The sequence below is a fragment of the Echeneis naucrates genome, chromosome 15 (assembly GCF_900963305.1).
Source record: "Echeneis naucrates chromosome 15, fEcheNa1.1, whole genome shotgun sequence".
In the NCBI taxonomy this organism is placed as follows: domain Eukaryota; kingdom Metazoa; phylum Chordata; class Actinopteri; order Carangiformes; family Echeneidae; genus Echeneis; species Echeneis naucrates.
In genome coordinates, this window is record NC_042525.1 from 21,450,351 (window position 1) to 21,463,691 (window position 13,341).

The 13,341-nt window shown below is 40.5% G+C and overlaps 1 protein-coding gene across 3 annotated transcripts in view; it reads left to right on the forward strand.

Annotated features, from left to right (window-relative positions):
• hectd2 (HECT domain containing 2) overlaps positions 1–12,504 on the forward strand; it is a 59,663-nt gene extending 47,159 nt beyond the window's left edge. For 2 of the 3 annotated variants that reach the window (XM_029521538.1, XM_029521539.1), the window contains 4 exons: positions 132–238; positions 5,772–5,887; positions 6,560–6,703; positions 8,902–12,504. In XM_029521538.1, coding sequence (XP_029377398.1) covers positions 132–238; positions 5,772–5,887; positions 6,560–6,703; positions 8,902–9,022 — 488 coding nt within the window. In that variant the 3' untranslated portion in view covers positions 9,023–12,504. Of the gene's footprint in view, positions 1–131; positions 239–5,771; positions 5,888–6,559; positions 6,704–6,868; positions 6,937–8,901 lie in introns of all 3 variants that reach the window. The other variant, XR_003841703.1, reaches the window with a different exon arrangement.
• The last annotated feature ends 837 nt before the right edge of the window (positions 12,505–13,341 follow it).

The window sequence follows — 13,341 nt, forward strand, 5'->3', positions numbered from 1 at the left end:
AGCTGAGGCCTGGCTCTGTGTCAGCGTCCCTGTGTGTGTGTTAAACAGAGGGGCCAGGACTGGAGGGTGAACCTGTTAAAGCCTGTAATGGAAAATTAAAAATCTTTCCGATGTGACTTCTCTCTCCACAGAGTATGTCCAGCTGTATATCGACTTCCTGCTGAATAAATCCATTTATAAGCAGTTTGCTGCCTTCTACCATGGCTTTCACAGCGTGTGCGCCTCTGATGCACTCATGGTGAGTCTATACTGCGTACATGTTTGTGTGTAACGTAGGGTTAGACTGACCACCAAACCAGGAAGGTGAATTCATTGACCGTCAGTAATGCTGACTGCTGACATTCTCTTTCCTGCTATGCTGGGTGTTCCATAACCCATTTATTAGGCAGCTCCAATCAGGGAAACGTAAAAAGCACTCGATTCAGCACATTTTAATCAGGGCTGGGATGATAAAGCCCAGGACAGTCTCCACACATTCGAACACACCACATATACAGTAGCTTTATTGTTTTGTCGAAACAGGACCTGATCCCAGCTGACATTGTGCAAGAGGCAGAGTACACCGCCACTGGTTGTCAGTCTTTCACTGTGTCCTAATTCAAGGTTGCACTCTTTGGAGAATGTGTTCATTGTACAGTCTGCTCTACAGCTATTCATCGCTGTAGTCATGGCTCGTGGCAGATGGCCACCCAGTCTGATCCAGGTTCTGCCTCTTTAAGGAAGTTTTTCCTGCCACTGTGGCACAAGTGCTTGCAAATGGAGGCATTAGTTTGGCCTCTTTAAATAATTCGAGTTCTTCTAAGAGTTTGCTCAATGCCTTCATTGATTGTAAAGTTCAGTAAAATTAATTGGTGCAGATGTAGATAAAATTCGATTTGATTCGATCCGATCATGGAGGGAAAAGGGCAGCTTGAGTCACTTGGCAACCATGACAACATATAACTTTTTTTTAAAGTGGTTTTAAGGCTCTTGTTTTTAACTTTTGTATCTTTTGCTCCTTGGCTGAAAAGAGCATAATCCCTACAATTAAACATTCAATTAATGTGATTTCTTATCAATATTTTTCTTTTACTTGAGAGACATCAGGGTCTGTACCTACTACATCAACCCAATCATTGAGTCCTTAGCTTCCTTCACAACTGCTATGTCTCTTCACCTTCATATCAGTCCAGACTGATCTGCTCTGTCGTTTCCTGATCCTAACCCTAACCGTAACTCCCTCCCTGTCTTAAAGAAACTCTCAACAGCTCAAAGAGTTTCTCCTAAAACCACAACAGGAATCTATCTAACCTCTATTTTTGTTGTACTTCCCATATCATCTTACTTAACGCTTACTTAACAGATGCTTCTCTTATCATTTATACAAAGTTCTCTACTGCACTGAAGCTTTTCTGACATCGCTCATTAAAATTCTCTCTGGACAAAAGTTCATCCAAATGACTTAATGTATGGTAAATGCTTGCTTTTGACCTGCATGCAGTGACTCTTGGGCTAGATTGGTTACAAAGTATTCAACCCCTTGTTCAAGGAAAAGAGGTAACATTTTTAAGAGGCCTTTGATTTGCCACTTTGAGTCCTTCAAGGATGTCCATCCTGAATTGGAGCATCACTAGTGACACTGACACACAATAGCCTAACAACCATTCACTCCAATATTCAGTCCTAGCCAAAGTGTAAAGCTGCCTGTTAACCTAACCTGCATGTTTTATGACTTGCCCTCCATACAGAAAAGCCCTGACTGAATCAGGAACATCTTTTACTTTTATTTCTACAGCACTGGTGTAGACTGTCAATGAGACTCTGGTAGCTTCGGACATATTTGCATGACAGGCAGTCTGTTAACTTTCTCTGTTGCTAAATTAAACACCCGCTGCTTGGTCTGATGATGATGAGTGAGGTGTTAGATCCTTTCTCTAACTGCAGTGACCTGACTTTACATTAAATGATTTAAATGTACTGGAGCAGCATTTTAAACCAGCCAAGAAAAATGTATCTCTTCCTGTGTCGCAATGGTGAAAAAACTTGTTAAAACAGCTCGTAGAGATGAAAACAAAACACACTGGTTAGCTTGTGAATCTTCTCCATCATGGAAAGGCAAATGTGGCCGTAATATGGAGCCAAGGCTGTAAATTCTGTTTGCCTTTCTTCTTAGTCAAATGTTTGAGCACCCTGATAAAGAACCGCTGATGTTGTTGTTTATTGAACCCAAGGACCCCTGAACATGGGGCTGATGGCTTCTGATGGACTCCACAACATTTAACCAGCAAACACCTTTGTCCTGATTTCATTAAACCTTAATGTCCACCTTAATGTTAATGTTGCATACTAAGAGACACAATTTTCCTTTGAAATTTAAAACTTATCATAAACTATTTACCTAACAGGAGCAATGAAATATTGTCAAAATAAACACATGTAGACACAAATTTTAATTTCTGTATATGAAATATATGTATGCACATGCAGTAAAAACACACAAAAGTAAAAATTTTTTTTAAAGAAAAGAATCAGACAAAGGTTTACTGACGTGCAGGTTTTCATGGCTTAGGTTTTTGTGTTTCGGTGCAACAGTGATGAAAAGAAAGTTAAACGGACAGTAAACACTCCAAGTTAGGTGTCTCAAATATAGTAAGTAAAAAAGTAGTAAGTGTTTCTATAATATATTTAAAATGAAAATGTAAAAAAAAAAAAAACTAAAACTGTTAGAATGTGTGTATGTGCATGAGTTTGAACTGAAGAGCTGTCTGAAATACAAATGGGCATGTTTGTCAGCTGTGAGCCTACATTTAGGTCTGTGAAGGGACAGGGCAGTTCCAAACAGAACATACTGAACACTTTGGGCAAGGTTAAACTCTTCCCCGGCCTGTTTCCCACAGCTTTATTGATCGCTTTATTCTCTACAACCGATTGTCCTCGTACAAGTACTCCTTGTATAGCTCCACAGTATACTAAAATTTTGGCTATTGATGAATCCTTAGTTAAAAAAATAAAGAGGTTAGAATCATCCTGAAAGGACATTGAACTCAGTTACCATGCCTTTTATTTTGGGGTACAGAGCACATCGTATAGCCAAAAAACACCTCTGCAAACCTAAAGATCTAGGAGGACTGTCTCTGCCTGTCTTTCAGCATTGTTACTGGGCAGCCAATGCTCGTGCCTTTATTTAGCATGAGCATTGGCAGGATGCTTACCCTCATGAACTCAAAGCCCCCTACAGCCCCACTGTGGGTGGCCATAGAGCGAAACATCAGTGCCACTTCTCTCCCAGCGCCTTACTTTCCATGTGGAAAGTAAACCTCTGGGATCATTCATAGGGATTGGCCTTATATAAGATATGGCATCAAAATAAGAAAATGTTTAAATTACCTCTGTTTTAACCCCTATTGTCACAACCATGCATTCCCCCCTTCACAGTTACATGCTGTTTTTTCACGTGGAAGAGGAGAGGACTCATTACCATTCATGACTTGTACATTGAGCAGGTATTTTCTTCATTTGTCCAACTCCAACACAAATTTACTTTGCAGCCATCTAATTTTTTCAGGTATCTGCAGATAAGGAACTATGTCAGAGGAAACATTTCAAATTTTGAAAGCTATAATGCCCCCAATCAACCCTGTCCCTGTTAGCAGTTGAACTGGACACCAAAACAGTTTTTAGATGAATTCTTGGGTCAGACTGCTCCATCTACACAGCATCTGAGGGAGACTTGGGAGAGTCATTTTGGAGTAGAGATATCAGAAGATGCTGAAACTCTTCCTCAATTCAAGGCATCAGTTAATTCAGTATAAAGTCATACACAGGCTTCATTACTCACATATTAGGTTACACTCATTCCATCCATCCTTATCTCCACTTTGTATTAAATGCAAACCCTCTGATGGAACCTTATGAACATGTTATGGTTCTGCCCCAGACTAAGCAATTTCTGGTCAGGTATTTTCCGTTTCTACTCTGATGTGTATAGACACGACCCACCCTGGTCCAGGGGTTAGGGTTAGCTGTTATAGGCATGTCACAGCAGCCAATAGCTTTAAGTCGTTGGAAAACTTAATCGATCCAATATGGGATGGTAATTGCAAAGAAAGCCATTCTTAAGGTCTGGAACAAAGAGCTATCCTCCTGTTTTGATACTTGGCTCAGAGGTTTCGAGTACTTTATACATGGAAAAAATTCAATATGAGATTTCTGGGAAAGCAAAAAAGTTTGACCTTATATGGCAACCTTTCCTTGATCACAGACCAGAGGGAGGCCACTTGACACCTGAAAGTCCTATTCTCGATTAAATGTTTGCAGTATACCTGTATAAGTGGATAACCATCTAAACCGGTGTAGCAGAGTGCACCAGTTGCCTTTTTTTTTTTCTTTCTTTTTTTTTCTAGGTTGGCTTGTTCCTGGGCTTTTCTCTTTTTTCTTCCTTTGTGTCTTCCTGTTTCTTTTAATATGAATGTACCTGGGGTATGTGTGATATCTGTTGTTTCTTGCGACATAGTTCTTATCTGGGCCAGGGAGCTCTAGTGTGATGTGCACACACTAAATAGGAGGTCTTCAGTTAGTGGGACCAAGAACCTGAAAAGTGGCACCCTACCTCTAGAGTCTGGTTACAACAGTGAGTCAGTCCCTGTGGTCGGGTGCAGAAACTGTTTTGGTCTCTCAAACAATTAACAAGCTGGTGAATATTTATATAACTGACCTGGTCACATTTTATTAAGGACAATTGGTGGAGAAAGACATTGCCAAGACAAGACAAGACAAGACAATGGAGCAGCTCACTCTGACCTGAAAAAGTGCTCTTCAAAAACCTGGGGTTGACGTCACAGAGACTATGTCCAGCCTTTTACTAGTCATCAGTGCTCTGGGGTAGGTGTGGGGGCAGCAGGATGCTCATGGTATCCAGATCTTACATGTCAAATCTCTGGTGTAGCCTCATACCCAACATGTAGCATACTGCTTTAGATAATGGACATCACCTTATGTCTAACTGAGAAGAGATGACAAGGTGAATACAAGTGAGACTGGGGAAGAATGAGCTGGCAGGGAAAGATGCATGTTTCTCATACTCTGCTGTGACTTTATAAAAGTTCATTGACAATGTTACTGTGTAACTGTATTTGCTCCTTTTGTCACGTACTACCTGATGTCCTTTGAATGTGATGATGCAAGCCTGTGGTTACAGTGGGTGTGTCTGGTTTTACTCCTCCACTGCATGAAACTGACAGACTTTAAAGACATTGCATGTGTTTGTGTGTGTGTCTGGATTGGTGTGTCATACTTTGTCAGATTCATGATATCAGGTATTTTTGAAAACTCCTATCTGGGCTTACTTTACTGGCATACTGGCATACTTTACTGTAACCTACATAAGCATTTTATCCAACAGGTCAGGTACTAAACTGTCTGATTGCTGTGTTCATAAAGTCGATTAACAGTGTGCTGTTGTTCATAAGTCTCTCCTGTACACTCACCTTGACCTTTTGACAGTTTGACTTATTTTCTGGTATCACTTTCTCTGACAAGGCAAAGTGTCTTGTTTCTGCCCCACTTTACTGGTTGCTTTGCTATTTACTCAGCATTCCTACATCAGCGTATACAGAGTGTTGCATTCAACAGAAATTGCGCAATCTGCAGTTTATCACCAGCTGACTCATACTGCCAATCTATGTGCAAGAGACTTCAAGGAAATAAAACATGACTTCAATTCCAAACCAAATGTAAAGCTACACGCATCTATCCATCATCACTCACTGAGTGTTTCTCTTGTCTCAATGCAGTTGCTGCGGCCAGAAGAAGTGGAGATGTTGGTGTGCGGCAGCCCGGAGCTCGACATGAGTGCCCTGCAGAAAGCTGCCCAGTATGAAGGATACGGCAAGACCGACTCTACTGTCCGGTGAGAAGCCCCCCCCATACTGAGACTGAAAGTCCTCACACTCTGAACACCCATGGCTTGTACAATGAGTTGAACCACCTCCCATTTCCTGTTCACACACTAACTACTTGGGAAGCTCCCATTCTGTTTAATAGACTGAGCCCACTGTGTGCTAGTGAGACTAATGTGTGATATTGGATTGGCTTGATTCATTCACATAATTCACCAAAAACACAAAAAGCATGACTTGTGTGAGTATCTGTCTCTCTGTTGCACACACACGCACAATGTTTCATGCAGTAGAGGACAAAAACAAGCCAACAGATGTCGACCACAGATATTGTTCCTCCCTGACAACAAGTAGCTGCAAGCCTGTCACACAACCACACGATTGTCTGTCCAATTGTGTCACAATCAGATGCGTATGTCTGTGGTGGAGCTTGTGTATAGACAAGCAGTTTTCTAATTCTTCTTTTTTTTTACTCAGGCAATGAAATTCTAAAAAAATTTAGTCTTTAAGGATCATTTTATTTTGCCTGTAATTTCTGTCAGTGTTAATAAAATTTGTTCCCTCTAAGATCTGTTAAGACAGCATCATCTCCTCCATCAAAATGAAGTGACACTCTCAAACACCCAACTGTAGAACACTTTTGTTGCACGTTGTGTGATGGTGGTATCTGTGTGTTGCACCAGGTGTTTCTGGGATGTGGTGCTGGCCTTTCCCTTGGAGCTGCAGAAGAAGCTCCTTCACTTCGCCACAGGAAGTGACCGCGTTCCTGTTGGAGGAATGGCCGACCTCAACTTCAAGATCTCAAAGATCGACGTCCCAATTGACTGGTGAGAAATTAAATGTAGGAGGAACAGGTACAGGCATCAAGATCGAAATGATATTCGCTCACAATCTTCGATCCATCTGAAATCTCATATCAAATAATCTGTAACTCAAGATGGCCAGAGTTAATTCTTGTCAACTTTTGAGCCACCTCCTTCTCTCCGGTACAGAGAGAAGGATCATCCATCGTCACTTTACAGCCCGATTACCTCCTGTGTCTAAATTGCCCAATAGACAGGTGAGTTTCTGTCTTTGGACAATAGAAGGACATGCACACCCTGCACAGATATGAATGGGGATCAAACCCAGAACCTTTTTGCAATGAGGTGACAGTTCCCTCTTGTAAAGCTGTATAATAATAGCAATAATTATACATTTTATTTGTAGAGCGCTATTCAATAGCACTCAAAGGCACTTTACAAACAGATAACAGTGCAAAATTACAAACACAGAAAAGGTACTGATGAAAAGTGATCAAATACAAAAGTGCAAGAATAATATAATATTTAGAATAGCAGTGAGAGTAGAGAAGGAGATTGGCATTAGAGGGATGGAGGGTGGTAGAAGGGGTAAGGGGTGGAACAGGTCTTTAAGGTAGGAGTGGGCCTGGTTGTGAAGTGCTTTATGGGTAAGTAGGAGGATTTGGATTTGAATGTGATAAAGGACAGGGAGCCAGTGTGGGTTATGGATGTACGGCCTACCTCCCTTATCTTTGAGAGGTCTCCTCACCAAAACATTGCAAATGAATACATGTCAAATCAAATCAAGTCAGATTTATTTGTATAGCTCCAAATCATAACAGAGTTACATCAAGGCACTTTACATGTAGAGCAGGTCTAGACCAAACTCTTTATAAATTTATTTAAAGAGACCCAACAGATCCCCCAATGAGCAAGAACTTGGTGACAGTGGCAAGAAAAAAACTTCCTTTAAGAGGCAGAAACTTTGAGCAGAACCAGGCTCGGGGGGGGGGCATCTGCCTCGACCGGTTGGGTTGAGAGAGAGAGAGAGAGAGAGAGAGTGCAGAATTCATGAAATATGGGACCAGCAGGTGTTGCAGGAACATGGGATGGAGATGAGTCACCACCTGCAGGATGAGGACAGAGAGAGAGAGGAGAGGAACTGGGAGAGACAGAGACTTTGGCAGAACATGGTTAGTAAATGCAGTATAAATGCTTAGAACTGGGTGAAACTGTGTTTTTTAAGAAGGATGGTTCTTATCAGCGCATGCAAGGGGGGAGGAAAGGAGAACGAGCGAGAGGGAGGGAGAGAGAAAGAGGGAGAGGGGGAGAGAGAGAGAAGCTCAGTCCTTCCCCCAGCAGCCTCGGCCTAAAGCAGCATACCTAAAGAGTAGAGGACTTTAACTTTTTAACTATAAGCTCTGTCATACAGGAAAGTATTAAGCCTGGCCTTGAAAATTACTAAAGAGTCCGCCCCCCAGACCGATACTGGAAGTTGATTCCATAGAAGAGGAGCCTGATAACTGAAAGATCTGCCTCCAGATTTACTCTTGGAGACTCTAGGAACCACAAGTAAGCCTCCATCTAGAGAGCGGAGTGGCCTGCTAGGACAGTAAGGAACTATGAGCTCTCTGAGATATGATGGAGCTTGGCCATTAAGAGCTTTATATGTTAAAAGAAGGATTTTAAATTCTACTCTATATTTTACCAGCAGCCAATAAAGAGCAGCTAACACAGGAGAGATGTGATCTCTTTTCCTAGTTCCTGTTAATATTCGTGCAGCAGCGTTCTGAATTAACTGAAGGCCTTTTAGAGATTTGTTTGGACATCCAGATAGTAATGAGTTACAGTAGTCCAGCCTAGAAGTTACAAATGCATGGACTAGTTTTTCTGCATCATCCTGAGGAAGGATGTTTCTGATTTTTCTAATGTTTCTCAGGTGGAAGAAAGCTGCCCTACTAACTTGTTTTATGTGAGGGACAAAGGACATGTCCTGGTCAAAGGTTATTCCAAGGTTTCTTACAGTGGAGCTGGAAGCCAAAGTGATGCCGTCCAGACTGATGAGATGATTAGATAGTATTTTTCTGAGGTTCTTAGGACCGAGTACAACAACTTCAGCTTTTTCACAGATTGTCACAGATAGATGTGCAGTCTTAAAAAATGTCCTTAAAAATATGTTTTGGAAATATGGATTTTAATCATTTACTTGTTCTAACCTTGGTGTCTAATTTTTCTCTTGTCAGGTTGCCGATCTCTCATACCTGCTTCAATCAGATCTGTCTGCCTCCGTACAGGACCAGGAAGGAGCTCAAACAAAAACTCACCATCGCCATTTCCAACGCTGAGGGTTTCGGCCTGGAGTGACCATCCTGCACACACAAACACTCACAGACACACACACACACATACAGAAAAAACAAAGACACTATTAGACACTATTAGCAATGCTAGCTATCTGTCCGCCACAGCTAACACAACGCGCCTTATGTATCTGTGTAATCACAAAGCAGACTGTAGCAGTCTGTAGCAGCATCTGCTGCAGTTTGTATCCTTACATTGGAGGTTGGACTTGAGTGCAAGAGACAAAAGAGACTCTTTGATTTGCACACACTGTTTGTACAATTATAAAAGAGGGCTGAAATGATATGAAGAAGTTCTCTTTTTTATATACAGCAACTGTCCCAGACTCTGTGTCAGCCCTCCAAACACTTTACGGGTCAAAGTCCTGTTATGGTTTCATAAATTCAATTTCAATTATTTCCAGTCTCTATCCAGTGGAAACATGTGAGTCATACGGGATCAGGTGTTTTCCCCTTCCTCTTTCATTCCTCTCAAATTATAATCTGTAGCTAATTTGCTCAGGTAATTATGATCAAAATGCCTGTTTTTGAGACGGATTTCCAGGTATTATCACCACTTACATTTACTTTTCTGACTGTATTTAATGAACTTTGAGTTCAAGTTAGAAATGCCCAAACTACAGTTTTTTAACCAGCATTTCATCTCAAAATTTTCATGGTGAATTAAATTAAAGTGTGAACAGAATCGATGATGTAGAAAAGATACATGATTTGGAATGAAAGACACTTGAGGATGGAGGTTTGAGTTCGATATTTGGGATGTCACCGCTTTGGTGGCTTTTTAAATGTATCTGTATGAAGACGTAGTAAATGTGTTTTATATCGTTTTGCTTTGTTTGCAGCACACTGTCAGGATATAAAGCTTTGCTGGGAGAAGAATATCATTGTGTATCATGAGATGTAGATTGTCTTGTGAAAGGGTTTGTACTTGTTTAATTTTTTATGACATTGCCGCCTGTTTCACTGAGTAAAAGGCCGCAGCACAAATGTTTGAAATATGTTTTGAATGTTATGATGTTACAACACAGCTGAATCAGAGCTGTTGGTTTACAGTTCAATGTTTGTTTTGTTAATTTTATGGTCTATCATTGACAGATTGAGAAGTGAGCAGCAGCCCACAGACAGGTGCTGTTGGTTGATTATTGAACAGATGGGAGAAGAAATGTCCTGCTTTGTTATTGTTGAGTGTTGATTGTCATTTGGGGTAATTGACTATTGAGATGGTTCATTGTGGCAAAATAATTAATATTTTATGGAAAAATTCTGCACACAGCTCAAGTTGAGATGACATGCAGAGTTTAAAATATTTCCTCATCTGGACCAAGCAGAAATATACATCCATAACATGCCTAAAATTCCTTAATAGTTCATGATGTCTACCTCATTTCAAGTTATGCTTTTCGTGGCCCCGCCTCCAACACTGTATCCAGTTCTCTTTATACAACCATGTTCGAAACATATATCTCCTCTCCGGACCTTCTCCATTCAGCTAAACATTTTCTCCTCCCCGCCGTTTGTGTGAGCGCTGTGTATGCACAGCTTTCACTGCTGATTGGCTTACCCATGCCATGGCTCTTCGTGTAACCAATCAGATGATGCTGTTGGTGGGACAATGCTGAGGCAGAGAGGCGTGGCTGCTCAGTTTTAAATTGATCTCTTATTGGCTTTCAGATAAAAAAACAAAGGCAGATGCCCATATCCGTCAAAATACTGAATATTGGTGCCGATAACTGGTAAATCCTTATGAAATTAAATCTTCTGCCTTTCCAAGATAATCAGTACGGAAAAACAAAAAACACATCCTTAAGGCTTTTAGAGTTTTCTTTGACTCTAACAATCCAAAAGATCACGAACCATCAAGATGCTAACTTCAGATATGGCTTCCAAAAATAAGTTATTCCTGCAGTGCAACCAACCTATCCCAAGATTTGCTGCACACCAATACAGTCTTTGGATGAAGGGCTGTGGCCCTTGATTAGGGACATATCTTGTGTCACTTGCAAACACGGGCCAAGGCAGAACTTTATTCAAACAAACAGACACAGACTTAAGTGCCACAAAATGCTTTTTGTTATTTTTTCTGGTTTTTATGTCACTCCGGCATCTCTCTTTTCCAAAGCTGAGACCATGTTGGTTTTAAAAGACTCAGCACTCTTTTGTGTATGGTTGCAACAGCAACACATCTGATGTCCAAGCAACCAATGGGCATAAAACCCAGAAGTAACCAAGCAACAGTCAAGCAGCTTGTATAGCTGCCTGCCTAAACTTGGATCAGCCAGATCTGGGTCATCCATTCACCACCAAGCATCTATAAGGTCTGAACAGGCTACTTATACAAAAGTTAGTCTTTTGTTTCTGTAATTTAGAAACATGTCAGCAGAAGCAGGAGCCAGTAGCAGTAACAATCCAAGCAGCTGCCTGAGACCTGCCTGACATGCACAGCACGTCAGACACACTATAGAACATACAAATTCCCTTCGCATCCGCCACTTGGTTTCATAGTTTCATAGTTTGGAAATGGGATAATGTAAAGGTCAGAAAGGTTTTTTGTTTGTTTAGGGTTTTTGTTTTTGTTTTTTTCCTTTTGGGGAATTGTTAATCTGACTCAGGTCTGTGTATTGTTAATGGGACCAAACTGTGTCAGGTTATACAGTGGGATGGTAGTGTAAAGACCTTTTCAAAAGTCTGTTTGAAAATATTTCAGATGGATTCAGAGTATTTGATGATATAATTATTTGAATGAAAAAAATGTGTTTCCCATGTTTCCATTGTTGTTCAGCTGTAAGCAATCAGTTCTTTGTCTTTGGCCTGGTGGGATTAAATATGAGTTGACCATCCTTCACCCCTTTTCTCTGAAACCTATCGTGCTTCTGTTTTATGGAATACTGTATGTACTGCCGTGTTTCCACAGGTATTTATAGTAAAGGTTGACAGGGGCCCTACTGCCCCAGAAAAAAGATTTGCAGACTCTGCTTCTTTCTTGTTCTTAACAAATCCATACTCAAAGCTGCACACAACTGTTTATCACTGGGAAGCTGAATCGTAATGGTCTATGGCTAAGAAGACCATAATGACAGCTTTTACAGAGAAGAACCGAATACTGTAGGTTTAGATCATTCAACTAGCATTGGTAGATGCTACTTCAGCAGTCAGCAATACTGATGACGATAACTCGTCAGTCCACTGTTATCATAAAGGCTTGAGTTTGCTCACTGTTTTTTGTATCAGAAGTTTCTCCATCACAACCTCTGACGTGTTGACATAAAAATGTGAATTTACGAAGGTCCATACATTCTAAAAGCAGACCTTCACGTGGTTTTTGATTACAATTCAGGTCCAGGTTCTGCATTATAACAGTGAGTGTGTCAAAGGTCTCAGTCCACAGCTGTGCTCGCAAGCGCCACCCACCTTGACCCACCATCCTATATTGTAATGTTTATTTTTTCTGAGCGTTTCACTGAAATCTGTTTCTGGGTCACTGAAGTACTCTCATTACATGTTGTGCTAATGATAAATGATTAATATCATTGTGATTAAAATGGTGATTTTTGGATTTTAGTCAATGGCATTTTTGTCATATTATTACACAAGTGAAAAATTAAAATCCTGTGCAGCAAGAATCATTTCTAAAGAATTTGTGCTAGAGAAACATTAAAAGGATTGATTTTTGCTTGAAGTATTAAAAAATTATATTGCATTGACATAAATTATTTCCATGGGGTTTAAATTTTATTTTCAGAATCACAAACAGTTTTTATGCCAGTTATGTGTAAACATACTAGGAATTTGACTCCGGTGTTTCAATCTTGGACAATGGAAAGAGATTTTTTTTTTTTCAATAAAAACAGAAATATATACATTGGAATTAAAATATTTGAAGTGAGATATACTGCAATAGTGCAGTGTGTGCAAATGTTTATGAGCTTGTCAGGTTGAGCGGTACGAACTGTCTGACACTCTCTTGACAAGTTTGAATTTATCCCAAAGATGTCCCGATGTAAGGGCCACATCTTGACCTGTTTGTAAGACAAATGATAATGGATGGGACAGAAAACTGCCTGTAAAAGCTACTTACGCAAGCCTAGAAAATGCAGCGTGACAGTGATATGCTGCTTTACAGGAAGCACAGATGGAATAATGACGGACTTGTGCAAGGTGAGACAACTGTTGAGTGTCATGTTCTACAGCATATTTTTATTTTATGATTTAAACTGCCATTAAGGCTCAGGTCAATGACTGTACAAGGTGGAGCTGTTACAGGTTTTTTCAACGCACAATTTTGTAAACAGGGCAACCCTAACCCTAAACATCTGACACAATTCA